The sequence below is a fragment of the Hyposmocoma kahamanoa genome, unplaced genomic scaffold (genome assembly GCF_003589595.1).
Source record: "Hyposmocoma kahamanoa isolate Upper Pololo Valley unplaced genomic scaffold, ASM358959v1 192, whole genome shotgun sequence".
NCBI classification, from domain to species: domain Eukaryota; kingdom Metazoa; phylum Arthropoda; class Insecta; order Lepidoptera; family Cosmopterigidae; genus Hyposmocoma; species Hyposmocoma kahamanoa.
The window spans coordinates 5012893-5028841 of record NW_020653719.1 but is presented as its reverse complement, the minus strand read 5'-3'; the positions used below and the strand labels follow the sequence as shown (position 1 = coordinate 5028841).

General features: G+C 42.1%; 1 protein-coding gene across 8 annotated transcripts in view; it reads right to left on the bottom strand.

Moving 5' to 3' along the window:
* Positions 1-15949, bottom strand: part of LOC113226623 (protein UBASH3A homolog) — a 44518-nt gene that overhangs the window by 24578 nt on the left and 3991 nt on the right. For 7 of the 8 annotated variants that reach the window (XR_003310123.1, XR_003310124.1, XR_003310125.1 and 4 more), the window contains exons 6-10: positions 10758-10856; positions 10090-10275; positions 9331-9428; positions 4357-4514; positions 3538-3704 (exon numbers count right to left, since the gene is read on the bottom strand). Coding sequence is in view for 5 of the 8 variants with exons in the window: in XM_026459324.1 (XP_026315109.1) it covers positions 3538-3704; positions 4357-4514; positions 9331-9428; positions 10090-10275; positions 10758-10856 (708 nt within the window). In the remaining 3 variants the exon portion in view is untranslated. The remainder of the gene's footprint in view (positions 1-3537; positions 3705-4356; positions 4515-9330; positions 9429-10089; positions 10276-10757; positions 10857-15949) is intronic. The other variant, XM_026459325.1, reaches the window with a different exon arrangement.

The following is a 15949-nucleotide window of genomic DNA, read 5'->3' as shown; positions in this document are numbered from 1 at the left end:
AGATTCTATGCCAGCGACATTATTTGGAAGTTTAGAAATTTTACGTTCAATCATAGTTTTAAATGTAGGCCAATCAACGAGGCTTACGTCTAGGAGCAGCTTTTTTTGTAATAGGAGTCGACATAATCAAAGGGAAATGATCACTGCCAAAAGAGTAAGGAAGGGGAGACCAAGACATGAAGAAGCCAAAGACGAAGTACAAATAGCCAAGTCAACAACGTTAATGTTTCGTTGGGGTTCGTGCCTCGAGTTGGAGCACCAGTATTTAACACACAGAGGTTAAGGGTATCTAACATTTCTAGTAAAGATTCCTCAGCACTATTAGTCACTCTACTGCCCCACGAACGATGGTGGTAATTAAAATCTTCAAGAACCAAAAATTGTCGTCGAAGACTAATTAAAATGTTATTAATTTCATTGAAAACCGAATCAGAGGGACGAGAAAGGTAAATGGAAACAATATAAGTATTTTAATACAAATACCTACAATATTAATATTATCAAAATTTCGAGAAAAAAATAGTATACAGGAAAATGGAATAGAAATTTTGACGAGAATGGCAACACCGCCATATCCGTCAGATCTGTGATCACGTTAACAAAAAAAGCCAGAAATTTTAAAATTAAAATCTGGTTTCAGCCAAGTTTCTGATAGAGCTATAACTAAAGGGTTATATTTATTAATAATGTAAATCAAGTCACTTTTTTTAGGAACTATACTCCGAGATTTCCATTGTATTATCCTGGAATCCATTTTCATTCGGAGATTCATTAAAAAATTTATTCAAAGAGGTAACGTGGGTTTTAAGACATTACTTTTAATTAGCAATAGGTCAAGGACTTGGGATTGATTAGATTCTACATCCTCGGTTCTAGGTGTCAGGGCACAGCCATTAGAAAGTGCAGGGATTTTATTGTGGTTCTTCTTTTTGTTGTGCAGGAACTAATTTAATTCAGTTTTGCAGTTCGGCTTGATGGGGTAGGCAGTCTCTGTAGAAGTTCAACATGCCCAGGAAGCGTCTGAGTTGTTGGATGGTTTCGGGTAATTTGATATGGCTTCTGTTCTCTCGTCAGTGGGTTTTATGCCGGCTGCTGATACTTCATAACCGAGGAAGTTGATTTTTGTTTTTCCAAACTCGCATTTGCTTATATTCAATGTAACACCGTAGTTGTTGAGACGTTCGAGTATTTCTTGAATGTGCAGTTTGTGCTGTTCTTCATTTTCGGAGAACACGAGGACGTCGTCGACGAAGGTGAAGCAGCAATTAAAACCTCGTAGTACTTCGTGCATGAAGCGCTCGTTTGACTCGCGTTACGTAAGCCAAACGTCATGCAGTTGAATTCGAACAGCCCGAACGGTGTTATAATTGCTGTCTTTTCTGCGTCTTCACTCGATATGGGAATCCAGTAGTAAGCCATCTTCAAGTCCAGTTTGGAAAATATTTTTTTGCCATGAAGTTGATACGTGAAGTCCTGAATTCGTGGTATTGGGTATCTGTCGGGTTGCGTTACTGCATTTAGTCTTCTGTAGTCCCCGCATACACGTAGACTGCCGTCTTTCTTCTTAATAACATGGAGCGGGTTGGCCCGTGGACTCTTCGATGGACGGCATATTCCCATATCCATCACGCGTTCAAACTCGACTTTCGCAGCTTGGTACTTGTCCGATGGAAGAGGGCGTGGTCTAGCATATAGTGGCGCCCCCGTTGTGTCGATGTGATGGACCACCTGGTGCTTCGTCGGGCTCTTTAGTGACATGGGTCGCAGAACGTCTGGATATTGCTTCAAAATGTCGTGGTACACGTGATTGCGGTCAGTCATGTAAACGCCTGACTTAGACGCTGAGCAATTATTCCTCGCTGTGATGCTAAGCTCAGTGACGCGATCGACGAGTTTTCTTTGATGCCGGTCGACCAGGACCTTGTTGTGGCGTAAAAAATTGCTGCCAGAATTGAAGTCTTCACCTCGGCAACGATGAAAGTCCAGCGGAAACAGCGTCGAAGTCAAAGGGTTACTGTCAATGTTTTTTCTCCATATGTTCTTATCGGCGTATTATTCGCAGCGTATAATTTGTAGGCGCTTGATGTCGATTGCTTCTTATTCCGTACGGCTAACACGGATATGTCGGCTCCTGTGTCGACGAGAAAGCGTTCTCTGCTGTCCACGTCGATGACACATAAGCGGTTGCTTCTGTTGGCTACATCGATTCCCGCCACAGTCGGTGTAGAATTTAGTTTTCCACCTGCTTCCGTTTTTCACATGGTGATTCGCAGCGTCGTGCTCGGTCGCCAAAACGATGATGGTAATAACATAGCCACTCGCCATTTTCCATGTTAGAGCTACGCCTGGCGGATGACCGTGATCGTGAACGGCGCCGTGTGTTGTAAGGTTCACGGTGTCAAGAAGTGTCTCTCGTTCTACGTAGCTCAGCAATCTCGAAAGTTAAACGTTCTAGTTGCTTGGAGATTACGTCGAAGTGCACGTTTGCGGTCATTGGTGACTAGTGGGTTGGCGATGGCGTGATGGTGCTTGACATTGCGCTGGCCGGTGTGAATGGGCGATGGATCGCGCGATGGTTGGTGGCTCTGTATGTTCCCTCATCTTGTCTGCCATGACAGCTAGAGTATCCAGAGACGATTCGGTGTTGACAGCTAGCACGGCGCGCATGTGGATCGGTAATTGATTCATGCACAGCACCTTTAGCGCATCGTCCGTTGCGTATGGTCCGCCCAGTTCTCTCATTCGCCTCAGTAGCTGCGTGAGCTTCTGGTCACCCAGCTCGAGTCCGCTAACAAGCCTCTGGAATAGTGTTTAGGAATCTCTGGATAGAAACATTTGCACACAGCAAATCGTATTTATCTTTAAATAGGCAGCATGCAAGATATTCCCTGTTACAAATTTTCTGCAAGCAGCCTGCACATTTTAACGCCATTTTTCCCTCCCTTCTCTTCTTCCCTCTCCCCCACTCCTTCCCTTTTTCGTCTTTTTAGTATGTCTGGGACAATATTTTGATTATTATTTGCCAAATATTCACAAACAAACAAGTCTGTTTCTTCTTAATGTTTATTTCAATGTCAGATGTCGTCTTATTTTATAAATATCTATAAAATAAGACGACACAGTAGATCGTACCTAATCGACGAAAATATTTTTAGTGGGAAATATATAATGTTTTTGATTTATAAATAAATCATTACATTTTATATGTATATTCAAACTCGCATTTCATTGCTACTTAGTAACCATACTCCCGTGATCGAGATACCAAAGCTGGTATAAAAATATCAATACGTACGTATTGCATTTGACGAAGGTTTATTTAAATACAGCGCGAAAACACTGTGATAAATACTTTACTGTAAGTACAACTAAAATACTAATGTGACAACTAAGCATACCGTGGAGGGTAGTTGTTGATGCGTCAAACAGGCGGGAATTGCCCTGCTTGTTCTTATTCTACTATGGCCATATTGTTCGTAGTACTTATTACACTTTGCTATGTAGTAAACAGAATGAATGAATGTACACAAGTCTAACCTTCTAAGAACTCTTGTGCAGTCTCGACGCAACGTAGCGCTGCCGAAGCGTAAACATGCTTGACGTTGATTTTGGCTAACCTAAGGCCCTCTCCCACAAGGTATGCCTGGAGACGCCCAACTCGCGTCAATGGGCAGTCTTTAGAGTACGCTAATCTGCCCCCGAATCTGATTCCACAAAAATTTTAAAAAAACCCTTCAAACAATTAGACATTAATTACTGGTGTAATTTAACAGAGTTGCATAATGTGCAGAAACTGATGCCTCGACAATATAGACCTCGTACTTTAGGCCGTCAGTTGAAATAATTAACTACTGCTGCCACGTGGAGGTTAATAGACATAAAAATTGTCTTAAGTCGATGCACAAGTAAAGATAAATTCTTATTTCGTTAATTCTTAATTATTGCACTAAATTAATGTATATCAAGTATATTCTAGTTAAGAGGACCTCGGTGACCCAACGGTTTGGACTGTGGATGTTGGACTCCGAGGTCCCGGGTTGGATTCCCGGTAGGACCAATTTGGAACAAACTTTTCTGAATTGGTTCTGGCCTGGATGTTCTGTATCAGTATTCATACTACAGGAAATTCCCTAGTTTGAGAGCAGGTAATTAGTATGGTTGTCTAATGAACTATTACTATTCTCCAAAAGTACGTGCAGATCATCAATAAGATACCTTTACTGACACAATTATACACAGGAAACAGCATCAAAATCGTTGCATTGAGGAAAGTGCAACAGTTACGCTAAGTGGTAACAGACACACGCACTGCAGTAATATAAAACAAAAATGTCAAAATATGAACAAAAAACTCACCGCTTCGGCAAAGTAAGAGGCATGTTCAAATCCATCCTAGAGTAATTATCTTTAGCATCGAAGCAGTGGCTCGTCCAGTGTCCATACGTGAGGTCTACTCTTTCCCCGTGCCTCATTGTGAAAATATATCGCCTATCCTTAGTATATTTTATGTCTTTCTGTTAAGTAATTACAAAGAAATGTACAGATAAACACACGATTTATGACACTCATGCTGAAATAAAGATTTGGCTTTTATACTAATAAAACTATCTAATTATGTTTAATTGAAAACCGGTGAACTCCGAACTGCCTGTTTGTAACAAATATACGTAGCAGTAGAGCTCCTTGTGAAAGAGTTAGTCATGGGAAGTACTGCCACCTTACCTATTTCTGCCGCCAAGCAGTAATTTCAGCATTGCTGTGTTCCGGTTTTGAGAGGTAGGGACGAGTGCTGGTGAAATTACAGGCACATGGGATTTGTCAACTCTTGTCTCAGGGTGACGGGAGCAGTGGCAGTGCCCCTCAGATCTTTGCTATTTAAAGCTCTGAGTGGCACTACAACTGTTATGGACAGGCGTGTAGCTTACCATCAGGCGCACGACTTGTTCGTCCCGTCACTGATATTATAAAAAAAAAGAATAATATATTTCTGTTATAATTAATTATTAATACAAAGATCGAACACTCAGAAAAAATTCCTTCGATCCGGTCGGATATTTCTGTTATTTTCATTATGTAGCGCGTACTTAGCTCGAACTGGAATGTTATTGATTTTGGTTTTTGTTTTAAGTTCTCATGTAAGCATTGCGAGAGGAGGCCTGTGCCTAGCAGTGGGACTACACATAGGATAAGTATTATTATGATATATTATGTAAGTTAATTAATAATAATATTAATAAATATAAATTAATAATAACATTAATAATAATAATAACAATGGTTTTATTCCAGTAAGGTTGACTCACAAGCACCTTTGATTACTCACAATCACTTAAGAGATTGATTACAAGTTACACCACTTTTCCCACACTTTTTACACTACTTTTGCCCTATTACATTACTTTTCTAACCTCTCCAGTAGGCTGAAGGGTCAGTATTATGCAAAACGTACCGTTCTATTAACTATAATTACTTATTTAAAGGCTGGTTACTTTCGGACCTTGAGATCGTGAAGCTTGCATTATGTACAATGGCGAGCGTCTAAATGTAAATATTGGGTTGTAATGAGCTCAAAAATAGTATCGCGTGCATGTCCTTAGAATTGGCCCATAGATAGTTGATACGGCCATGAATACATATTTTCATCAGTTTGCCCACATTTCAAAAGTGAACGAATAGCAATGGCATTTTAGTATGCATAGGAAACACACGCTATGACCGTTATCGCTTCACCAAGCACTATGTCCTTGCTTACTTGCTATTAGTAGCAAGCCATCTTGTATTCTGCATGATTGGGCTTATTGGGGAAATCTACTAGCAGCTGCTGTCCTTAACGTGGATTCACTCTATCCAAATAGCCAAGTATGGCTTGCGTGGACACTGCTCTAGTGGAGACCCTAGTCTCCTGGTCTTCTCCTGGTCCTTTCTATCTATTAAGAATCTTTATCACTGATATATTATATATCTAGTTGACCTGCCGGCCAGGGAGACCCGTAGAAACGGTTGTCCGCTGGCCGCCCGCGGTACAGTACAGGGGCCCAATAGGGACTAACTACCCCTAGAGGCTGCCCCACCATGCCGCGCATAATCTTGGGGTAGGTCGTCGTGCCGGTTAGTGACCGGAATTTGGGGTCCCGGCGGCATATCCCGGGGGGGTACGGGGGCCCTTCCGTTCGGCGGGTCAGCCGGCTATCCTTCAAAAGATCAACGGCATGTATTGCAGTTCCCCTCGTTTTTCTTCTTCGGTGCAGTGCCGAAGGCTTCATCTCTTCACACTACCGTCCTTCTTACCCACCATGACAGCGCAACATAAGAATGCAGATCGTTCAGCGGTGCCTAATCCCCCCACCGCGTTTATTATTGAGTTCGCTAACACCCGCGGACTCCACTCCAACCTCAAAGCTGTCCACCATCACCTCGAGACAGCCCGGCCTGCCCTGCTTTTCCTGACGGAGACGCAGATTCGCCGTCCGAATGATATGAGCTACTTGAACTACCCCGGCTACTCGCTTGAGGAAAACTTTCAGGCCAAAGCCGGGGTATGTGTATATATTCGTTCGGATGTGTGCTGTCGCCGTCTGCGCTGCCTGGAGGACCCCTCCTTTTCCACTATGTGGGTGCTCGTAGAATCTAGTTATTCAGCTAGAGTCTTCGCGTGCTTATATAGATCCCACAGCGGGGATGCGGAGACAACTAGGCTCTTTGACCAACTGAGCCAGGCGACTCTTGACGCGCAGGCGCAGTTCCCATCTGCGGAGATGGTCGTGTTGGGGGACTTTAATGCTCACCATGAATCATGGTTAAGTTCCCTCAAGACTGACCATGCAGGAAGAACTGCCCACGCTTTCGCTCTCACGCATGACTTGACCCAACTGGTAACCCAGCCCACCCGGGTTCCAGACATATCGGATCATGCACCCTCTTTGCTTGACCTTCTGCTCGCGAGTCACCCTACCTACTATACAGTATCAGTCAGCGCCCCCCTGGGAAGTTCTGATCACTGTTTGGTTGGGTGTAAGGTTTCCCAAATGCCTCCAACTAAGCTGAAGGAGGTCACTCGTCGCATTTGGCACTACTCGTCGGCGGATTGGGATGGTATGCGCGACTACTTTGCGTCCATCCCTTGGTTGCAGCACTGCTTTGCGGGAAGGGATGCCTCAGCAGCTGCCGATGCTGTTGTCGATGAGATTGGAACGGCTATGAATTACTACATACCGTCTTCCAGTGTCATCGCCAATCGCAGAGGACGCCCTTGGTTCAATCGCGGATGCATGGACGCTGTTAGTGAGAAACAGGCTGCATATCGTGGTTGGATCAAGGGTCGTGTAACAAAGGATCCCAACCTTGCGTCCCTTAAAGCAGCCTATAACAAAGCAACCAAGTCTTGCAGGAGGGCTTACATAAGAGCGGATGCCCAGCGCGTTTCACGGATTGGCCAGAAGCTGGTAGCCCATCCCACCGGTAGCCGTGCCTACTGGAGCCTGGCCAAAGCCGTGCAGTCCAATTTTTGTCGTTCGTCGCTGCCGCCTTTGTGGTGTCCCAATGGATTTTTGGCCTATGGCCCCGAAGAGAAAGCCAATTTATTGGCCGACCTTTTTGGGGCTAACTCGCGCATTCACGACCAAGATGCGCAACCGCCGTCAATTCCCCACTGCGGAGTCACAATGCCTGATATAGTTATCAGGCAATGTGATGTCCGCAAGGAACTACAGACTCTTGACGTGCGGAAGGCCTATGGTCCAGATGGGATACCTCCTATCGTCTTTAAAAGGTGTGCGGCGGAGTTGTCTCCCGTACTGACGCGCTTATACCGCCTCTCATACCAATCTGGTAACGTGCCCCTAGCTTGGAGGGAGGCCAACGTGCAACCTATCCCCAAGAAAGGAGATCGGTCTGATACGACAAACTATCGCCCAATAGCTGTCACTTCAGTGCTCTGCAAAGTGATGGAGCGGATTCTAAATATCCAGATAATCCGGCACCTGGAACGTCACTCCATTCTTAATGATCGACAGTACGGGTTTCGGCCGAACCGATCAACGGGTGACGTTCTAGCGTATCTAATGCATCTCTGGGGTGAAGCTATCGACAAACAGGGCGAAACCTTAGCGATAAGTCTGGATATTGCTAAGGCCTTTGATCGGGTCTGGCACCGTGGTCTCCTCTCCAAGCTTCCGGCATATGGTCTTCCCGGCCGCCTTTGTGAGTGGATCTCCGGCTTTCTGCGCGAGCGATGATTGCGTGTCCTTGTTGACGGAGGCACTTCGCGGCTCGTGACAGTTAATGCTGGGGTGCCACAGGGCTCCGTGCTGTCGCCCACGCTGTTCCTTCTGCATATCAATGACTTGTTGCCTTTTGGCAACATTCATTGCTATGCAGATGATAGCACAGTACACGGTTGCTATTATAAGCAACCGTCAAGCAACCGGGAGGACCCTGAGAGAAACCGGGAAAAACTTGTCGCTGAGCTCAATCATGTTTTGGAACATATATCGTCGTGGGGCTCCCGAAACTTGGTTGAGTTCAACGCCAAGAAAACCCAGGTATGCGCGTTCAGTTCCAAAAAATCCCCATTCCTTCCACTTCCCCATCTTCAGGGTACAACGCTGACGCTGCAGGACAAGCTCAGCCTGCCTGGGATGAGCATCCGGAAGGACATGAGCAACAAAGACTATATAGAGAGCGTCATCTGTACCGCGTCGCGCAAGCTTGGCATCCTGAACAAGGTGCACCGATTTTTTACTCCAGAGCTGCGATACCTGTTGTATAAAGCTCAGGTCCGAAGCAGCATGGAGTACTGTTCGCACCTTTGGGACGGCTCTGCCAAGTACTTGCTCGATGCCCTAGATGGACTGCAGCGCTACGCCTTCCGTGTTGTCAACGATCCTCATGTAACTGAGCATGCGGAGTCGTTACAGCTTCGCAGAGATATAGCGTCTCTTAGCGTATTCTATCGCCTGTACCACGGTGAGTGCTCTGAAGAGTTATTCAACCTTATCCCTTCCTCTCCTATCCATCAGCGGACCACCCGTGCCGGACTGCGTTGCCACAGTTGGACGGTCAGTTCAATACCGTCCCGCACTAAAAAGTTTGGCAATTCGTTCTTATGCCGAACCATCAAATTGTGGAACCAACTCCCGGCGCATGTATTCCCTCCCCTCTATAACATCGGGTCCTTCAAACGTAGTGTGAAGAAGCATTTGGCCTGTATTCGCACTTTCCATCAGGCGCGGTGCAGTCATTTTGCCGAGTCACAAAAAAAAAAAAAAAAAAAATATTCTGATGAGTTTCTACTCACTAGCAACAATTTGCGCAACAGGAAATGATACTTGCCGTATTGGTGCCTTTAGATTTATAGTCCGTATCGTAGTCATCGTCATCGTCGTCGTCATCATCATCTTCGTCATCATAGTCCCAATGACTGTGATGCGCTATAAACGAGAAGAAAACTAAATACTTCAATGGCGCTAACCGGGTGACGTTCTTATTTATTCCTGGAGCCATCATGACATACACTTAAGTGTATTTCCTGTATTTCACTTGATATCTATTGTATAATTTATGAGCAACGTGCACAATAAGAAAATTGGGATTGAAATAAAAATGAAAATTTTTATTACGTCATAAATAATACCCATGGTAACCTAATGGTTTAACCTACTGCTTCTCCAGCAGAGGCCCTGGGTTCGAATACGGGCTCGCATCTCGAGTTTCTCGGAATTTATGTGCGAAATTTAAGTTGAAATTTACCATGAGCTTTCAGTGAAAGAAAACATTCTGATGAAACCTGAACGCGAAAGAAGGTTCACAACACTCGGAAAACGTGTCAAAACCTCAACCTAAATTGGGCCAGCACGATGGACTATGGCCTAAACCCTCGCCTGATTGCCCCACAGTAAGTATGGACGAGTTGATGATGATGACACAATAAAGTTTACTTACCATTGTCGTACTCAGTAGAGTGAATATATGAGAAAAATAAGAATAATGATCCTACTTATATAACATAAATTCATCATTCTCATAATAAAACATCATCATTACAAAACATAAAATCATCTCTAAGAATCATTACTATATAAATATTCTTACCATGTGCGACATCGAGAATTCCGGCAATTTTGTTCAATCGCACTGTCTCCCAATATTTGGTCCATTCCCTGAAAGATTCCTGCGTAGTTTCGTGTCCCAAATCTTTGTTCGAATGTTTTCCTCCTTTGTTGCCTTCTGCCGTTTCTCCGACTGTATTTGTCCTTGTGTCCGATTTGCAATTCGAACCTAACATCGCAGTTATTATCGAAATAAAATAAAGAAAAATGACACGTGGTAGGATATTGACATGGCGCTTAAATTACCTAGGAAAGAAGTAGAAGCCAAAGTGCATACACTACGTTCACAGTTTCTTCGCGAAAAGAAGAAAATAAACTCTTCTAAAAGTACTGGTAACGGACGAGATGATGTAAAATCCAGTGCATGGTTTGCGTACGGCGCAATGAAGTTTTTGATCAAGGGAACGACAACTTTCGGCGACTTGGACACGTACGTTTCCGTAAACTACCCGAAATAACTATGTACGCAGCACTAATCGCCACAACCTCCCGGGCGACATTTCTATAAACACTGGCAAGTGTATTTAGGGGTAGGCCTACAAAATGTTCCGAGGTATTGTCCCCGGGACATTTCACGTAGATGTTGAACGCTATGTTGTGCCACATGTCGCTCCATTTGCCCCCAAGTGTATCTAAGCCTTAATTACTCACAATACTTATAGTTGTTTAACGATATAGCTCGGTGTAGCGTCCACGCGTCTGATTCCGCCGTACGCTTCGTGTACACGCCTGGTAGGAAACCGCTTACGCCTGGAAGTAGTAATTCACATTTTTTTTAACCCTGATTAGAGTATTTTAATCGAGTATGTTGTATAAGATGCAGAGAAGGACCAAGTTATCAGAAACTCTTAGGACATTTACATACGTAGTGGCAATACCACAACTTAATTTCGCTCGATTGAAGGGAACGTTTTCTTCTCGCAATACATGTAGTGATTTGAATTGCTTTGAATTACACTTGTCACGATCTACCGAAATTATGTACACGTAATTCCCCCTCGTTTTTTCTATTAAATGTGTCGGAAGCCTTATGATGGTGAATTCTATATTGTGGTTTTTTGTCGCAATCGAAGCAGCATATCAATGTTATTTACAAATCCAATATAAATGATATTTATAATAAACGCGAAACTTTCACATTTGAACCATACAAAACTCTTATTTAAGTAATATATAATACAAAATATACAAAAAATATAATACAAAATTACGAAGTTGCATTTTACACGTATAACGTCATATGGTACCAAAATAATCTTTGACTAGATGTTTATAGTAGTGATAGCCACTGTTTATGGAGTGACCACTCATCGACACGGAATCGCAATCAGTCGGAAAAGAGCGAAAAAGATGTCATTGGCCCGTACAACACAGCTCGATGAGTGGCAACGACTCAGGGGATCTACTCCCGTTCTCCGTCCGACATCAGTCCGAAACAATTACTGTCTAATGAGTAATACTCGACCAAATTAAAAGACGTATGATGCGAATGAAGCTCCATACGTGATATTGTGTTTTGACTTGATCGCGTACTACTTATTTGACAGTAATTTCCCCTCTAATGCCGTAAACGAATTTCCGCTCGCGCCCGTACAGCGCCGACGACTCCTGACGCTATAAGGCGCCAGCCGTTTTAGTCCTGTATATCTTTTTAACTTCCCAGGGTTAAAAGACTTTGACTCGAATTAGTCTTCAGTTTTAGTCTTATGACTCAAGATTAGACTAGACGTGAGGTGTTAAAAATTTGTCAAGGTTTTTAAAAGGCCTTAAAGGACTGAGGATCGTATTCCAGAACTCTACTCAATGCTCAAGTCAGGACGAGTATGATTTCAAGCAGTGGAAATCATACTCAAGTCCTTGCCATTAGGGTCGTATTTCCAGTGCTTGAAATCATACTCAAGTCTGCTCAAGTCCTGACTTGAGCATTGAGTAGAGTTCTAGAATACGGCTCTAAGTCTCTTTCATCACTAGCCCGAACGGCTACATCGACGCACAAACGTCCGCGTCGACGGCGAATCGACTTAATGCGACAAGTGTACTATAACATGAGCGTCTCTAGTCGATTCCACGTCATTAAGTGTAACCCATGGGTTCCCATTATTATAGACTACTATGGACCCCTTTTCAAGAAAAAAATTCCAACGCCGCCTTTTACATAATAGTTCATTCGACCCCTCCTACGTAAAGTATCGTATGTCGAAATGGCCAAGTTTACAGGGGAGCGTTTTCAAGTTCTGAATTCACTGAAAGAGTGATCACCATAGATCATCTAACCGATATCTAGGATTTTATAATACTCTATGTGAGTAATGAGCTTTGCCGAATAAAACTGAGAAATGCTAAAGTCACGTGTTATGTTCGTTTCAGTGAATTCAGAACTGTAAAACGCTTCCCTGTAAACTTGGCAATTTCGACATACGATTTTTGACGTCGGAGGGGTCGAATTACAACCATTTTATATGTCTGTCTATCTGTTAATAATCACAAATTAATAATTAATACTCTCTCTCCCTCCCTCCCTCCCTCCCGCAATCCAGGGTGGAGAGCTGATATTGATTTTTGGTTGATTATTGATAATGAATAAATCAGAACTCTTGGTGATACCAAGAGTTCTGACACTTTCTGAACTGATCATTTCTGAATTTTACTTTCAATTCTTCATTAGTTGTGCGATTTTCTGAAGGATAGGTCAATCCGTGTAGTTGTAGATGGTTACTCCTCTGCTCCTCATGGTACAAATGCTGGTGTACCTCAGGGATCTATACTCTCCGCCACTCTATTCTTGCTGCATATCAACGACCTGCTGCTGATGCCCGGTATCTTTGGGTACACAGACGACAGCACAGTGATAGAGAGTTATATGCCAGACACCCGAGACTACAACGAAGAGATCCGATGTAAACGAGAGGCGATGGTCACCCGGTTGAACCTGAGCCTGAAAGCGGCTTCCGACTGGGGAGATGCGAACAGGGTCAGGTTTAATGCAGCTAAAACACAGGTGTGTCTTTTCACATCAAAACGGAGTCCCCTACACCTTACTCCGACTTTCCGAGATGCATCCGTGCCGATAAGAAACCACCTTGAGCTATTTGGTCTGGACTTATCATCCAACTTCAAGTTTAGGCGATACATCGAGTGCTTGGCAAAAACTGCTGCCAGAAAACTAGCCATACGTGGGTGTATGGAGTACTGTTGCCACTGTGGACGGGTCTGTCCATTACCAGTTAGCTCCAAGGCAACTAACTCGGTGGAGCGAAAAGCAAAAAGGCTAATTAATAACAATTATCTTGTGGAGTCGAAGCTACAAAATCTCGCCCATCGCAGAAAAGAAGCCTGCTTGTCGGTTTTCTATCGGATACATTTGTGCGCAGGAACTTTTCAATTTAGTTCCACCCTCACCGTTCCTGCTTCGGTCGACTAGAAGGTCCGGAGCACTCTATTCTTATGTCGTTGTTATTCCACCTATTCGTACTAAGCGCTTTGGTTCCTTCTTTCTGATGCAAAGGAATGTAATGCTCTACTGCTCTATCTGTATTTCCCGAAAAGTACAATTTCGGGCTATTCAAGGCTCGAGTGAATTGGTATTTTTTAGGTAAACGCGTCCCATCGTCGCTTAACATCAGGCGAGATTGTGGCCAAGCGTGTGTATATTATATATTAAAAAAAATGTAACGATCGAATCATTGCATGATTTATCTAATACTTTCTCTATTTATGCTGTTACGATATTGACCCTAAAATATTATGTAATGTTTATTTTTACGATGGTTTATTCTCGAATGTCTCTGAGGGAACAACAATGTATAGATTGGTATAAAGGTATAGATTGCAAAAAAAACACTTATGACCTTAGACTATGGAAACTAAAGGACATGTTATGTTGACATATATAAATCAGACGTTATATGTATATGATGCATTTCGACGTTGAAAACATAAACATGTTATTGTCTTTGTTTAACTATTGCGTGCCGTCTTAAGCCAAAAGAGATAGCATTACACTGGTCTGTGTTAAACACGGGAATCGAAAATACGTAACGTCATCTTAAATGCTAACCGTGTCCATTTCGCAGTACATGAGGTACATGACACGGTTATCAAATGGAAGTATATCAAATGTCAAAACAAATGTTTTTCCAAGTTTTTTATTGAATTATTCGCATGTATTGTAATAAAATGGACAAAAATATTGACAGTGAGAACAATTGAGTATTAATAAAAATTCGATGCTGCAGCATTACGGGATGTGACATTTAAAAAAACGAAGATCGACCGAATTTTGTATTGTACAGGCACGTGTTATTTTTCTGTCTATAAATCACACAAAAGCCCAAATATCTCATGTAATTAGACATATTTAAGTAGTTTATTCATAAATCTTGCCAAATTTTGCTTTGGTTTCTTCAGATTGTCTGTTTGTTTTGTTTGTTGTTTGGTGGTTTGATAATTGTTGTTAACGATTATTTTGAGATAGTGTTGTTCTTGGAAGCGTACATATTATCGATATTCTGTTATTAAAATAATTCACTACGAGGTTTCAATTATTTTATTATTATTATTTTTACTATTTCAAGTTTACCTACAAATCAAAAAAGAAAAAACAATGGTTAGAAATCATACCGCCGTATAATAGTGCCGAATATAAACATTGAATCAAAGACCATCTTTATTCGCTTCATTTTGAAGTCAAATATTAACATAACTTTGAATGTAACTAGATTACATGATAATGCAATTCCATCATTAGGTTTATTGGTAAATATTTTATATTTAATTTAGATTAAACACGACTCATTTACTAGGCATTCTCAGTTCCTGAAAACAAAATTATCCACTCGTTTCCGATTTTTTCCCACTGACAACTTTAACTACTAAAAATTCTTATTTTATAAAGCCAGCAATACAATGACCATGTTGGTCCAACGTTGCCGGGTGAAAGCCAATACCAACGTATAGACAACCTATTTGCCTTGCCTTGCCATCGTTCTGTGTCACTCGCCTAGCTGACCGAGCGAAGGCGAGCGCTTACGTGTATAGAGCTCGTTTGACGTGGTTTGCCACAACTCGCAGTCGCTCGTGACTATTTGTCTCACTTCGGAGAAGTGTTGATTATTCTACACAGATCAAAGGCGCTCGGCCAGTAGTAGTCGATAGACATTGTATAATCAGACATTTGCATGCTATTTAATATATGCGAAACGTGTTTATACTAACACTGTCTCATGTTACATCTCCTGTTATACCATGTTTTATGCAAATAAACGTATGATAATAATATTATTAATGATAATATTACTACTTTCATTTATATCCACAATTAAATGGAAGTATTAAAGATTCACTTAAATCAGTCACTGATATTAATTCTATACCAATGCATAAATACAAAAAAGCTTATACTATTTGGAATCTGTTTAAACATTTCTGTATGAAAATATGAACCTTGAGGTTGGGAATGTACAGGATTTATATTTCAAAGTTTTCTCTTTTTTTGTATACTCTCAAATTACATTTTTCTGTGCAAATTTACTTTTCGCAATATTTGAGTATTTGTAAACGCAAAACAATAAATTCAAAATTTCATGTGACATGGATATTCCCATATAACCTAAAATATTCCCAAAGGGAATATTGATCTATTTTAAATAAATGTTTGCATGTCGATGATGACTTATCGATAGATTATGGTACGACACTAAAGAAATCCGCCATTTGTTCGTTCAATTTTTGTTTAGGTATCCACGTTCATTCTGTAGTTGGGGCAGCTCCTTTCTTTTATTTTTTTTTCTATCCTCCAAGCTTACGACACGTCTGTATTCTAGTTTACAACTTATCTTTATTTG